This window comes from Ranitomeya imitator, chromosome 1 (assembly GCF_032444005.1).
Source record: "Ranitomeya imitator isolate aRanImi1 chromosome 1, aRanImi1.pri, whole genome shotgun sequence".
Taxonomy (NCBI): domain Eukaryota; kingdom Metazoa; phylum Chordata; class Amphibia; order Anura; family Dendrobatidae; genus Ranitomeya; species Ranitomeya imitator.
Window position 1 is genome coordinate 547,582,237 of NC_091282.1, and position 15,451 is coordinate 547,597,687.

The window sequence follows — 15,451 nt, forward strand, 5'->3', positions numbered from 1 at the left end:
GTTTAGGGAAAAAAAATGTTTTTTCATCTTTGACATTTTAAAAATTACTAAAAGGAAAATGGGGCATGCAAAAGTTTCAGTACCTGAACATAGGGAAAAGAAAAAAAAAAAACATACCACGAGGAAACCGCCTAACCAAGACCAGTCGGATGACAAACGTACTGACAAGATGCAGCCGGCCTCCATTATATAGGCTGGGGCAGCACAGGTGCAACCTACTGATAAAAGCAGCCACTCAAAAACCTACCAAATTATGGAGGGGGTGGCTGCCTAGTAGTAAAAATGCACACTAATAGGGCTCGAGTAGGACGCCACTCACAGATGTGTGTGATGCAAGGTGTCTGGTTCGCAGCCAATTAATGACACCCTAAATATTATAATTGGCAGGCTGCCCAGTACGATAAACTTGCACCACAATAAGACTGACGTCCCAGTATACCCAGCCCACAAAAAGAGGCCCGGCCGTTTCCTGCAAAAAGATGATAAAAAGTGCAAAAAAGATGAAAAGATAATAATGCATATGATAACCACATTAAATGAGGTATTGGTTGATATTTTGACTATAATAAAGAAGCTCGGCGTTGGCCAAGGGTTGGGTTGCGAGCTTCTTGACTATGTTAATGTTGCTTTCAGACCAGAGAAGACCGTGCACTCCTAATCTACAGCAGCACTGACGTTCTGCTCAGGAAACAGCACCATAGGATCACCCAGAGTGTTGAAAACTGGGCCGAATTCAGCATACTGTAGTGGAACGGATAAAAAAAAAACAACACATGATATAACCCTCCATACCTGCCTTTTCCTTGATGCAATTCCTTAATGTAACCATAAAGAGTTTACAGACTCCTTTAGGCAATGATAAAGCCTAGCACTCACTAAAAAGACGCACAAAATCCCATTTTATCCAAGTAGCTTGTAAATCAAATGCGGAGATTATTACAAATCACCAGCTAAGAATAAAAAACCCTGACAAAAATCAATGTTATCCTTTACAAGGTAGTGATTCCATTCTTGCTTCCCTGTACAGAAAATGAGCGCCATGTGTACATATGCCAAATGATTATTACATGAATTAAAATACACAGCACAAAAAAAGAAAATCTTAAAGATACCCAGCTTACACCCTGGCTACTAGAGGAAATCACAGCTCTACTTATTAAGACACTAAATACCTGAATGCCTTGTCCCCATATAGCCCCAACACACTTCCACCTAAATATCTCAGGAGCGGCTTCGGCATGCTCGAATAATATGCAATTCTTGAATCTGATGTGGCTGTCGAACAGCCGCGAGACATGCAGCCGCAGGGACTTGAACATATTATTCGAGCACGCCGAAGTTTCTCAGTTAGCCCCCGCGCACGCTCGGACAAACCTTATCCGAGCACATTCGCTCATCTCTAATAGCCATCTCTCCCAAGTTGGCCATCTTTTGCTAAGCGCTCCTGTGTTCTCTATGAGAGTGCCACTATCATACTCCTCTGAAAGTGGCTTATCTCTCGTAAAACAAAAGGATAGGCTTTCAGAAGTCTGACTACTTGATCATTCTCGCCCCCAACATTGTCAGTTGCAGGAGTGTCGGGAGACCTTCATACACATTCATGGGATTGACCGGTGTTAGGTCTGACGAATAAGGGAATATTAACATAAGGCAGGACAGAAACACTACTTTTATACACACAGATAAGGCTCTGTATAGGTCTCCCCTTTCACAAACTAGACTCTGTGGAAGCAGACTCTACTCAATTCATCATTTACTGATGATCGTAACAATCTCCAACATTTCTCGGTTAATTGACTTCCATTCACAGCAGTTGCCATAAACCAGAGCTGGGCAAACTGCGGCTCAAAGGCCACGTAAGGCTGTCTAGTAGTTCCAGTCCAGCCTGCAGACCGAGCCAGCCAAAGAACTGAAACAGAGGCCCACAGGACGCACAATGCCCTTAACTGCTGTCAATCCGCCGACGCCCGCTGTCACAGCTATCCGCATCCTCAGGATGTAGACAGGGGTGAATACATTGGCGTAGGACAGAGCCACGGACTACTTTTTCCACAAGTGTGTGTGACAGAGTCTAGAGATGCAATGATGTCACTATCGTGTCTGCTGTGCGTTGTCAGTGCACCGGAGACCGGAGCAGAGTGCTGGGGGACCAGGAGCGAGACGAGTATTTTGTTTTTTTCATATGTTCATCGGACGTTTGAATGTATATACTCTATAAGGCTATGTGGAGGCTCATACTGTATCTAGGAGGCTTTGTGGGGGCTCATACTGTATTTAGACGGCTATTCAGGGGCTGATAGTTTACACAGGAGGTTACGTGAGGGCTCATTGCATATAGAAAGGCTATGTGGGGGTCATACTGCATATAGGAGGCTATGTGGGGGTACAAACTGTATACAAGTAGCTATTTGAATGCTCAATGCATGTAGAAAGGCTATGTAGGGATCATACTGTATAAATGGGGCTATGAGGACTCACTGCATGTAGAGAGGATATGTGGGGGATTATACTGTATAAAGGAGGCGATGAGGGCTCACTGCATGTAGAGAAGATATGTGGAGGTCATACTGTATATAGTGGGTTATGTGGGGTCTCACTGTATATAAGGGGGCTCATACTGTATATAGGAGGCTATGTGGGTGCTCACACTGTATATAAGGGGGCTTATACTGTATATAGGAGGCTATGTGGGAGCTCCTACTATATATAGGAGGCTATGTGGGGGCTCTTACTGTTTATAGAGGGGCTATGTGAGAGTCCACATTGTATGTGGCTTCTTACGGTATATAGGCGGCTGTTCATACAGCATAAGGGGGGCTGTGTGTGGGTTCATGTGTTATATGTGGAGATGTCTGGCATGTGGCTCCTCAGGAAAATTAATTGTCCACCCCTGCCATAACTAGAAGGGTGTCTCCCCAAATAATGGTGGTCACAAGGAACTATTTAAAAGGGTTGTTCTCACCATTGATAATCATATGATTTATAAGTCCTTTTTTTCCTGGGTGAACCTTATACCAAGCAAAATAGCCAAATGGCAGACAAGAAAAGAGGAGAGGCTAATCATGGGTTCTGTAATTTGCAATCCACTCTTCTCTGATATTCTGATTACCTCTCTAAACGCAAACTTTAGGCTTTTACACTTTAATTTTACGTTTTTGGTTGCAGCAATTGTTTTATGTTGCAATTGAAAAATCTGCCGAGTTCTGAACAATTATGCTACTCTAACTGCATGACATTGGAGAGGCCCTACAATGCAGAAAATAAATTCATAAAAAATAGGTAGATCTTTCCTGTAAAGCATTAGAACATCACTAAATACATGACTGACCTATCACTACTACTATTGCTCGCCTAGCTCAAAACTAGGAATGTCAAAACATTTTGCCTATTCCTAAATAAAGTTTATCAACAGTGTAATATTAGAAGCAGGCGATGGATCCGCTACTCCACCACCCATTTCATACTTTAGACCTGATGAAGCGCCAGGCTGATCTGAGAAGCCCCCTGAGGACGATGAGGAACAGGTGAAACTTTAGGGTGAGGAAAGGGAGTAGGGCACCTTTAATCTGACGGGTGAAGCTGTGGGGTAGAGAGAAAACGAGCAGGAGCTGCAGGGGGGTTTGGAAGGAAAGGTGTAAGGGTGAAGGAAAACATAAGGAAAAGGAGAGAAAGGGAAAAAAAAAGGAGAATAAACAATGAAAAGTGGAAAAGAAGAACAGAAATGAAAGGATTAAAGCAAAATCACATGTTTGGGTTGTTATGCTGTATCTTTTTTTATTATGTATTAACAAGATTTGAGTTGTACACTTCAGAGTTGTGAATTGTCTACGAGACTTGCAAAACAAAAGCCATGGAGTGTGTGATATTTGCAAAGATCAGCATAATATAGCACTAAGGGCTCATACTTTTCAGCTTATTAATCGGACAAGTGCAATCAGATTAAAAAAATCAGATTGCACTCTGATTAATGTTACTCGCTGATTCAGTGTTTATCTGCAATTTCTTTCTCAGCTCAGATTGGACGGAGAAAATAATCGTAGCGTGCAGCGAGTGGCCGCGTCTATCGGATGAGACTCGCCAATGCAAATCAATGGGTGCAAGGAGAGAAAAAAATAAAATTTAAAGGCATATAGACCATGCTCCTGCCGTATGATTTTTACGCACCAAACTCAAGGGAAACCCGACATTTCATCAGCCAAGTACAGTAAATTCACAGTGAGACCCGTCAGAATAGGATAGAAAGATGTCAGTGAGATATATAGTGCGGTACACGTGTACCTTACCTTACATGTATTTAGCAAATTGTAAATTAAATAAAAGAAAATCATGGAGTGGGGTCCTCCTTATTTTTATTAACCAGATGGGGAAAAGTAGACAACTGTGAGCTGATATTAATAGCCTGGAAAACACCATGTTTATTGCCATCTTCCCAAACTATTAAGACCAGCTCTCAGCTGTCTGCTTTTCCTCTGCTGGTTATTAAAAATAAGGGGGACCACACTCCATTTTTATTTTAATCATTTATTTAACAACTAAATACATGTGCAGAAAAATACACACACAAAGCAGTGATCAGATATCTCCCTTTATCAACTAGCTATATTTATGATTGCTTTATTAGTTTATAAACTAGCTTGAAAAAGGGATTTTTGTGTACTCCCCGTAAAATCCTTTTCTCCAAGCCAATCATTGGGGGTCACAGACCGTGGGTGTATGCTGCTGCCACTAGGAGGACACTAAGTAATACAAAGAAAGTTAGCTCCTCCTCTGCAGTATACACCTTCCTGCTGGCTCTCAGCTAACCAGTTCGGTGCAAAAGCAGTAGGAGATCAATAACAACATATGAGCGTATAGCATGTCATATTATAAATGAGAGTATAGCATGTCAGATTATAAAAACGAGCATAAGCTAATAACAGGGTGGGAGCTGTGTCCCCCAATAATTGGCTCGAAGAAAAGGATTTTACGGTGAGTACACAAAAATCCCTCTTTCTCCTTCGCCTCATTGGGGGACACAGACCGTGGGACGTCCCAAAGCAGTCCCTGGGTGGGGACAACATCAGATCAGGCCCTGTGTAACTGCTACTTACAAGTGCGCCACCGTGGCCTGCAGAGACCGCCTGCCCAGACTCACATCTGTGGAAGTGTGGGACTTATAGTGCCTCAAGAATGCATGCGGACTGGACGAATCTGCAAACTTGCAGGCGTGCCTTGCCGACGCCTGGTGCCTAGAACCGTCGATAGACCGGGAGATAGGCTGACATCTAGTACGGAAGGACTCCGGGATCGGGAAACGAATCCACCAGGCTATCATGGCCGATGAAACGGCTAAACCCTTCCTGAAAACGTCAGGAAGCTGTCCTCTTACCGTCAGGAAGCCCAAATAAAGCGTCCAACCTTCGGAAGGACACCGTCCTCGAGACGTACCTACTCAGAGCGCTCACTTCGTCCGGAATATGGGGAACTCATTCCATTTTGTGGATTGGTGCCGAAAGAGATGTGGGAAGAACTAAGCCCTCATAACAGTGGTAATACAATACCACCTTGGTAAAAAGGGATGGGGATGGCCTGAGGACATCCTTGCCTTGAAGGCAAGAAGGGAAAAAAAAATGTCTGAAAGAGCAGAGCAGCTAGCTCCGAAGACTAGTCAGAGTGAGGAATTCGCAGAGAAAAAAGGGCGACCTTCCCTGATAGTAAAGGCTGCCCAGATGAAAAGGAGTCTACTGTAAGACTCCTAGGACCATTAAGGTCTCAATGAGCTAACGGTATGCGATAGAGAAGGACTACGTGTGAAAACTCCCTGTGAGAAAGTCCCTACTTGCAGTTTTGCTGCAATAAGGCGGGAAGATACTAGCTCCGCAAACAAAAACTGACATGGTCAGTGCAGATCTCGGAGGATCACTGGGGCCCTTTCTGCTTCCGAAAGGCTTTCGGAAGTAGTGGAAGGGGAGTTATGGAAACTGGTACCACGGCAGAACCAGAGCGTGCAGAGCGATGGCTCTAGGATCTCGAGGCCGAACCACGAACTCGAGTACATTGGTGTTCAGTCTGGACGCCATCCGATCTAGAACTTGAGAGCTCCAGTGAGGACAGATCTGATGGAAGACTTCGGGGTGAAGTTCCCACTGACTTGAGGCGGAACCCTGACGGCTGAATTTGTTTGCCGTCCAGAGTTCTACACCTGGGATATATACTGCTGAGATCACCGAATGATAGATCTCGGCCCATCAGAGAATGTGATGTACCTCGGTCATGGCGCTTGACCGTGGGTACCTGCTAGATGATTGACGTATGGCACCGCCAAGGCATTGTCCAATTGAATTCGGATGGGGTGACCCACCAGGAGGCAGTGGACCTGCTGTAGGACTACCGTTCGGATCTCCAGAGCAATGATAGGGAGAAGAAGATGGCATTGGTAGTTACTAATAACCATTGAACCTGGAGAAAGGCCCTGGATGAAGAAGGAACTCAGAGACTATCGTCTGTTTGACTTGCTGAAAACGGGCGGAACGAAGGAAACCACTCCATTGTCCTCTCATTTTTCCTCAGAACCCTCCTAGCAAATCGAATGAAATGAGGAAATGAGTAATCAAGTGCGTGAGCTACGTGTTGAAGGGCCATGACTTTGTCTCGAGGGAGAATTACCATCATTCTGGAAGAGTGCAGAATCATCCTCAAAAGGGATATCTGCTCGGCTGGAAATGAGGAGAACTTGTCTAAGTTTAGCTGCCAGCCCAGGTGAGAGGGTATCGCAAGTGATATAGATGACTCAGTCTTGGAAGGGCGGCTAGACAGTCGACCAAACAGGGCAGGACGAACACGCCTCTAGGGTGCAAGAGAAACATGACATTCGCCATGACCCTTGCGAACACTCTGAGTGCGATAGCAAGGCTGAAGGACAAGGTCGTGACTTGAAAATGCTGTTCACGAATGTAAAAGCGAAGGAATTTTGGAAAAGGGTAAGATGCCAGAATCTGCACCTTTTTCTTGTTGAAGTAACGGCTGAGCGGAGGAACTCCATCCGAAGTAGGAGGACCTTGTCAAAGGTTGTTAGGAGTTTGAGGTCCAGGATCGGTCTTACTTTTCGTTCCCCTTTTTGGAACCAAGATCCCTTAGATCTAGACTGTCCTGGTCAAACCTTATACAATCCTTTGTCAGTCTCCCGCTCAAAAGATTTGATTGGCCAGTTGTACTGTCTTCGGGAAAAGTGTGAACCAAGGTAGTTAAGGTCTCCAGCCAGGGGACCATTGCTCTAGCAATCCATGCGGCAGCTAGGGAGGATAGAGCGCCTAACCCGAAGCCGCAAGACGGAACGAACCAGATTTGTTATCTGACAGTCCGTGGTATTTTTAAATGATACATCGGGCAGTGATACTGGTAGGTATACCACAGGAGATTCTACCCGGTTAATCTGCCAAGTGGCAGAATGAGCGGCTGCATCCAGCAGGTCATAGTCTCTTGCCATCACCGCTCTTCCATCAACCTCTTAACAGGGAAGTGGGGAAAAATTGTCCGCCTTCTTGCATCATCCGCTAAATAGTGGTGATGCAGAGGGGGGTGCTCGTACACCAAAAAAGGGATGGCTCTGTACATCCACAGAGTTCAGATCTCCGGGTGGACAGGACAGGTTGTCTGACGTTAGGCCTGGATGCAGAAGAGGATACATGGAGGCGACTCCGTGTGCTCGTCTGTTGATGGTGTGGGGAGATTAGAGCCCTTTAAAGGACCAGTCGCTGTTAACAATCAGACCAGGCATGGCATCCCACGTAGAGGCTTCTGTCCAGTGAATCGCTTATCTGGACTGAATGGCAAATGCTTTATGAGGGAGTTTAGTCTCCTTATGAGGGACACTGCGTAGTCTAGAGCAGAACCAGAGTCCTCGTCAATGTACCGAGATCGGTTGATGGTTCCTTTTCTGAAGCTCTGGCAAGTCGCAATATCCAATCCATATTCAGAGCCTTGTTGTCATCAAATTATTGGTGAGGGAACAGGAAACGAAAAACTTTTTTTAATGCAAAAACCATCGCCCCTGTGTCTGTATGTTTCTAGACGCCTCTACGTTTCTACAATACTTGCGGGCGGCCCCTGCTAGCTGACTACTCCCATGTAGGATAGGGACCATGTATATCAGTCCTTCGAGCACTCTGAGCCACAGTGGGTACCTGGAGGGATTCAATCTCTTGGTCAGAGAACCATGGATTGCGGTCAGCGATGAAGTCCACTGAGGGGAAACTAGGTACTCTGGGATAAGCTGGGGTCAGGGCGGAGGGCTCCTCGGATTTATCATGCGCCCTTAAGACCAGGGAATACTGGTCATGCGCCATTAAGACCAGGGAATACTGGTCATGCGCCTTTAAGACCAGGGAATACTGGTCATGCGCCTTTAAGAACAGAGAATACTGGTCATGCGCCTTTAAGACCAAAGAATACTGGTCATGCGCCTTTAAGACCAGGGAATACTGGTCATGTGCCTTTAAGACCAAGGAATACTGGTCATATGCTTTTAAGACCAGGGAATACTTGTCGTGTGCCTTTAAGACCAGAGAATACTGGTCGTGTGCATTTAAGACCAGGGAATACTAGTCATGTGCCTTTAAGACCAGGGAATACTGGTCATGCGCCTTTAAGACCAGTGTGGCTTTAGGTACTGATGTAGTGCCAGACGAGAAGCGCCAGAAAAGCGGGCGGAGCTGCCTTAGGGCGCGGCTTCCGGGATGTGGCCTACACATCGGCCAAAGCCGGGGGCTAAATTTTTGGAGCCGGCCGGAGCGTTACCTCAGGGAGGTAGGCCACAGAGAAGTGGCTGAGGCTGCCTGTCGGCATGTGGATATCCCTCTGAAGATGGATCCACTCAGCATCCCGGCATGGAGCCTCCGCGGATGTGGGTTTCAGCGCTGTTCTGTGCAGCGTGGACGGTGCAGGGAAAAACCTCAATCCATCATCCCTTTGTTAGGGAGGTGGAGAGGAACCGTCTGCCTCCTTGTGCCATCCGCTTTCACAGTGGTGGGACAATGGGGGCTGCTCAGACGCCATAGAGAAGGCCTCAGTACATCCATGGAATTCAGTCTGGGTGGACAGGGCCAGTTGTCCGGCAATAGGCCTGGCTCCAGGAGAGGATACATGGAGGCGACACTCTGTGTGGTCGCCTGTTGCTTGTGTGAGGAGATTGGGACCGTGAAGGAACCGTCGCCCCGGAAGTGAGCTCATGCATGGCTTCCCACGTCGCAGGAGATGGTACGGGGAGGTATACTCACCGTGCTCGCCTGTTGATGATTCGGGGGAGCCTTGGAAGGATCCGTCGCCCCCTCCCCGCAGAAGTGGAGTCCCAAGATGGCGCCCGAGATTTGCAGGGCTCTTCTCGTTCAGAGCGAGAAGCGCCTGAGTAGTGGCCGGGGCTCCAGCGATGGGCGGGGATTTTAACTGTGGCCTAGTCCGGCTGAAAAAGCCGGGGACTAAATTTATGGAGCCTGCCAGCGGAGCATGCCGGCAGCCACGACGTCGCGCCGAATGATTGCCGCTGGCGTCCAGCCAGCGGCACCTCTCCCCAGGGACCCGGACCGCACCTTCCCATGCAGGCAGCGTGAGGAAGGAAACTGCTCACCGCCACCGAGCTGAGATGCAGGCTCCATTGTGAGGGAATAAGCTCAATCAATCCTCCCTTTGCCAGGGGATGGAGAGCGTCTGTGCATCTTCATATGTGCCTGCCGCAGGGGACTTACGGCTACTGTGGGGACTACATGACGCCAACAGGTGAGGGCTTGAGTGCGGTGGAGCCCGGGAGATGCACATAAGAGGTATACTCTATGTGCTCGCCATCTTACAGGGGGGAGATCGGGACCGTATAGGAACCGACGCCCTAGTGTAGATTAGGCGTGCCTCAGTCGTCGCAGGAGAGGGTACAGGGAGGTATACTCGCTGTGCTCGCCTGTTGATGGTTCGGGGGAGAGCGGACCCTAGAAAGCAATCCGTCGCCCCCTTCACTCCGTTAATTGAAAAATAAAAATGTACAGAAAAGTAAAAAGTAAAATAAAAACGTTGGGGTCTGAACCAGACCCATGTGCTTCCTACAGACACTAAACAAGAACTGGTTAGCTGAGAGCCAGCAGGAGGGTGTATACTGCAGGGGAGGAGCTAACTTTTTTTGTATCACTTAGTGTCAGCCTCCTAGTGGCAGCAGCATACACCCACGGTCTGTGTCCCCCAATGAGGCGAAGGAGAAATTATATAGAATCACTGTATGCAAAAACTGATGTTAAAAACGCATTAATACAGACTTCCTACCAATGTCATATGGAGGCGACTTGATAAAAATCACACTGTACTCACATGACACTCGTCCTGCTTTTCAGGAACAACATCGGAGTGATTTTATTTAAGTAGACGAGTGTGAGCCCTAACGCCACTATAAATGAGAAGCCCCATACACATAAGAGGAAAGTCAGCGAAAGCCATAGATTCCAACAGGTCTGGTCAGCCATGTAATGTGTATGTAGGCCTCTGACCAACAGATGTAGTTTAAAAAATAGTGAGAAGGGAACAACCCTTTAAGAGATCAAAGTGAGATTAGAGTAGAAACCCTATGACATGTGATTCTGTTTGAATCCGGGCACTGTTGATCAAGACGTAGGCAGCACAATGAATTGAATGCAATTCACCCCATGCATACAGACAATGCACACATCGGGCTGCAAGCCTTAAAGGAAACAACGGTAGACAGGGAGAATATCTGAGTTTTGCTCCTGCTGCCATCTCACACAACCACAGCATTGATTGAACGCGGATGATTAATTGTAGGAGATACTGCATTTACGCTGACTGTACAACTCACAGTCCTGAGAGGCAACATAAGAAGGAGCAAGACTCAGCACCCGCTGGAAAGAGAGACAAGTGATAGCCAGAGATGGACATTCTACGGTACAACTATCCTTACACTGGCAGGATATTTCTAGGGAAAAAAAATTACATTTCACTTCCCAGGCATGCATAGCTGTCCCCATCAGTGACATTACACATGATGAAAGCAGAAAGAAACCAGGAAAATGGCTCGATGAAGAAAGAAGTGAAGTATGCACGGACAACCAAAAAAAAACAATCAAACAGAATAGGTGACAATAATCCCCATTAATCAGCACAAGTCCAATGGGGTTAAGAGCCAAACTTACAACCATGTCACTATGCAAAGACTGATGGACTGCACTCTGTATGTGTGTGTATATATATGTATATTCTCATAGCTGCTCAACCCTCGCTCAGGCCATACAATGGGTCTTGGCTCTAATTTAATAGTAAAGCTAACACATGTTTTATCGGTAAAAATGTTAAGTTAGTGCACACAAACCAGTGGGAATACAGCCTTTTTAGAAAAAAAAATATGTACAAGCAATGGTACAAATGTCATCATCACAAGACCAACATTGTAAGAACTAGAAATGCATACAGAAAAAAGGAAAACTAGGGAAGGATGCTCCCCCTCACCTCCTTGAGTCGCTCCATGTCCTTGAGGTAGAAACCAATGTAGAAAAGACTCAGGTAGGAATTTACAAACTGGAACTTCATAGGAAAGAAAAAAAACACAGGTTTCAAAATACAAGATTGGTCTTAAAAAGGAGTTATCCAGGATGAGAAAAGGAATCAGATTTCTCTTTTTCCAAAGAAAGACTGCCAGATGTGCGTCTTGTATTACTGCCTGCATGCAATGCAGGTGAATAGGGCTGAACAGCATCACCAGGCATGGTCCATAGGCAGACTCTTTCTAATCCAGGTCAACCCCTTTAAATCTCAATTCATGCACTAGAGAACGTACAAAGGCTAGTAAAATAGCTTCTAAAATATCAACGCTTGATGGTACTTCTGTGTTCTCCTGTATGAATACACAATTGTAGCAAGCTTAAAATGAAGGCTCATCGGCATGACTCTTCATTCAGCACAATGAACGTTCACATGCAAAATGGTACCGTCATTACAATATAAGATAAATGACCATTCCTGCTACAAATATTAAGATTTGAGATTCCTCAGTGGTTGATACCTTTTAATGACTAACTGATAAGATGGTAACAAATTGCAAGCTTTCCAGACTACACAGGTCTCTTCATCAGTTTAGAAGCTTGCAATTTGTTACCATTTTTCAGTTAGCCATTAAAAGCTATCACCCACTGAGGAATCTCAAATCGTATTTTTTTTCCCATCTACTGGCTATCACGGTACAAAGATTTATATTTTCCCTGCTAAGTAAGTTGCTTAGCTGTGCTATAAAACTTTTATGGTGGTATTCTTGAGAGTCTGCTAAATCTGTCCTTCACAGGAGCGTCCCTGTAATCCGGACATTACAACTTTTAACCCTTTCTCCCAACCTTTTAGACAACCCACCTTTTCAGAAGAGTACTTACTAAAACAATTTTGATGATTAGATGTTTCTCATAGGCACTCTGTAAACGGTAATTCTCTGAAAATAAAATATTAAGGGGAAAGAAGGTGAATAAATATGGGAAATGGAAAATATCCATACAATAAACGAAAGATAAAGCTGGTCAGAGAAAACGGATGTGTCACTGACAGCCAAAACTTCAGCTAAGCACTTATACAGTAGAAACCAAAAGTTTTGATACGGACAGACATTTGGGTTTTCAAAAAGTTTACGGATTTTCTTTTTATGGTGGAAGTTTGCATTAACTCTAGATTGTTATGAAAAGTGATCGGATGAATTGTAAACAAAATTGCAGTCATTAATGGTCATGAAAATTGCTGACTTGAATTATAAGATGGGTGCTGTAAAAGGGGCTGATGTTTGAAATCATGGTCTTAAAAAACAAGAGCATCATTGATTTGAATCAAAAGATATTTAGAGGCAAGGACATTGTTGCTTGTAAGATTGCCCCTAAATCAAACATTTAGCAAATCATCAAGAACTTCAAATAGAGAGGTTCAATTGAGGTGAAGAAGGCTTCAGGATGCCCAAGAAAGTCAAGACTGTCTCCTATAAAATATTCAGCTATGAGATTGGTTCCAAACCAGTGCAGAGCTTGCACATGAATGGCAGCAAGCAGTTGTCAGAGCAAAGTTTTGGGGGCTAGAATGGTGTCAAGGGCAGTAAAAAAGCCACTTCTCTCCAAGAAAAACATCAAGAAGAGTCTGACATTTTGCAGGAAGTACAGGGTTTGAACTGCAGGGGACTGGGGTAAAATTATTTTCAGTGAAGATGCCACTTCAGACGTCTCCTTTTCTTCTCCGCGCTTTCTCCTGCCACTAGATTTTATGGCTTTCATGTGCAAGAACTAAAGACTGAATTTTAAAGGGATGGCGAGTGACGCTTTTCCCCCTTTTTGCTGGACTATAGACTCTTAGTTGTAGCTTAGCACCTCGATATCCCTTTGACCCCAAACTGTGCTCATGATGTTGTGATAATTAATATCTCAGAGTTGATTGTGCTGCATTGCTTCTTATTGATTTATTCAAGCACTGGTTAGGTAAGAATGGGCTGCCATAAGTCAGGATTTGACCCAGTAGCTGATACCCAGCATGTCAGGGTGAATTACAAATAGTCTTGAAAAATAATGGTCAACAATGTAAATATTGAGTCTCTACATAAACTTGATGAATGTCAGTAAAAGAATAAAGACTTATACACTTATCATTGTACTTCAGTAACGATACAAACATTTGACTCTAAAAGATCTAAAAACACCCAAATACGAAACTTTGTGAAAACCACAATTTGTGCCAGACACTTTATGGCACTAATCTTTGAGGGAATCAACAGATCTGACCAATAGGAATCCAACCTGTCAGAACTTTCTTTTCCCCCAGATGTCCCAGGCCTCACAGACTTGCAGAATGGAAAGTGCTAACTAAAGACTATTGTCCGCTCAATATGATGCAGGTAAGATAAATATATAAGAAATATACAAGTAATAAACTGTGCAGAAATAATGTGATGAGAAGTAGGAAAGTAAGACAGATCAGTAACATGTACCCATATCATTTAACCAGTACGCAATCTTTCGGTACACCTCGTCACAGGAACTAACTATAACAGCCAGAAGGATCTTGGGAAAGAAGCGTACAAGTCTTGGGAGCTCTCTGATACTGAGAACAAACTCCTAGAAAAGAACATTAAGAATAGTCAGATTTAGCGATGGCAAAAACAATGGCAGAATTTCAAAACATTTTAGATCTTTCTGTTGTGGTTAATGCACAATATAGATAATTATGATCTATAGACAGGTTATTATCGGATTGCCTTTGCTTCTCCATGGCCAACACTGGTGACTGTGGCCAGTTGACAGATAGAGCTGGATTTATGAAAAGTGCAAAATGTCAAGAGAAAAAATGTGTTTGAACAAGGATAAATAACGTTTAAAGCACCGCTCCAGAGTTTTCTTTTTCAGTGCTGCAGTGGCATGTTAAATGTAAGCCCCTGTCATATACTTACCGTTTGGCGTCTTCACCATTTTTTGCTCCACTCCGGTCCCGCGGCACCATCTTGTGAGCGCAGCTTCTGACTGGCCATAAGTCCGGAGCTACGTCACACATTCTCAGTACAAGTCTATGAGCCAGAAGGAGCCTCTCATAGACTTGTATTGAAAAGTGACCTCCGCTCCGCGAAACACTGGAGCTGATGGCAAGTCACTTTTCGCTGCAGACCGCCGGGAACGATGCTGGAAATGGATGAAGGCGGCGGCAGGTGAGTATCAGACAGGGGCAGTGGGCTTATATTTAAAACACCACTCCAGCGGTGCAATAAAAAAACAAAACGCTGGAGTGGTACTTTAAGAAAAGACATATGTAAAAGTTTAAAAATAAAGTTTGAACACAAAGTATATATTGATTCCTATACTTTTCTCCGGACTCTTAATCACAGTCGACTTAAGCATCTCCTTCTCTTTGCTTATGCTACCCTTTTTTTTTCTATTGCCATTTGTGCTTTTCTTTTTAATATTGATTTAATTTGCAGTATGACTGTCCTCTCATCCTCCCTATCAGATCACATGCTTGGCACCATGCAGCACCCAGCCCTCGCCATCCTTCCTACTCAACTCTGGAGTTTATAATTATTGGGTCTCTAAAATGACTAAGACAGTGGTTATGATTTTATGACTGTTTTTCTGCACTTGTCTACTTCCTAAATACCATGTTTTGCGAGTATCTCGACTCAATCGGTACTAGCTACCATTTTTCTCAATTACAAGGGTGTAAAAAAAAAAGGAAAAATTTAAAAGTTAAAATTGCTTTTATTTCATCCCAATATGATGATTTTATTTTTCTCTCTGCAAAATTGAAGGGGGTTCAGCTGCACTTTAGTCCCATTTTCCTCTACCTATAGCTCACTAGTTGTGGGAGAAATACATTTAATAGGTCTTCTAAGTCCGTATTGGGCTCAATTCTTCCCCATTGAGCAAAAAAACTAGGTAATCAGTAGTTTCTAAAGAAATGTAAGCCCTAGACAGGTGAA

The 15,451-nt window shown here is 44.5% G+C and overlaps 1 protein-coding gene across 1 annotated transcript in view; it reads right to left on the minus strand.

Moving 5' to 3' along the window:
* ANO8 (anoctamin 8) overlaps positions 1-15,451 on the minus strand; it is a 128,569-nt gene that overhangs the window by 27,486 nt on the left and 85,632 nt on the right. The window contains exons 10-12 of the mRNA XM_069767686.1: positions 13,973-14,099; positions 12,390-12,445; positions 11,476-11,550 (exon numbers count right to left, since the gene is read on the minus strand). Of these exons, the coding sequence (XP_069623787.1) occupies positions 11,476-11,550; positions 12,390-12,445; positions 13,973-14,099 (258 nt within the window). The remainder of the gene's footprint in view (positions 1-11,475; positions 11,551-12,389; positions 12,446-13,972; positions 14,100-15,451) is intronic.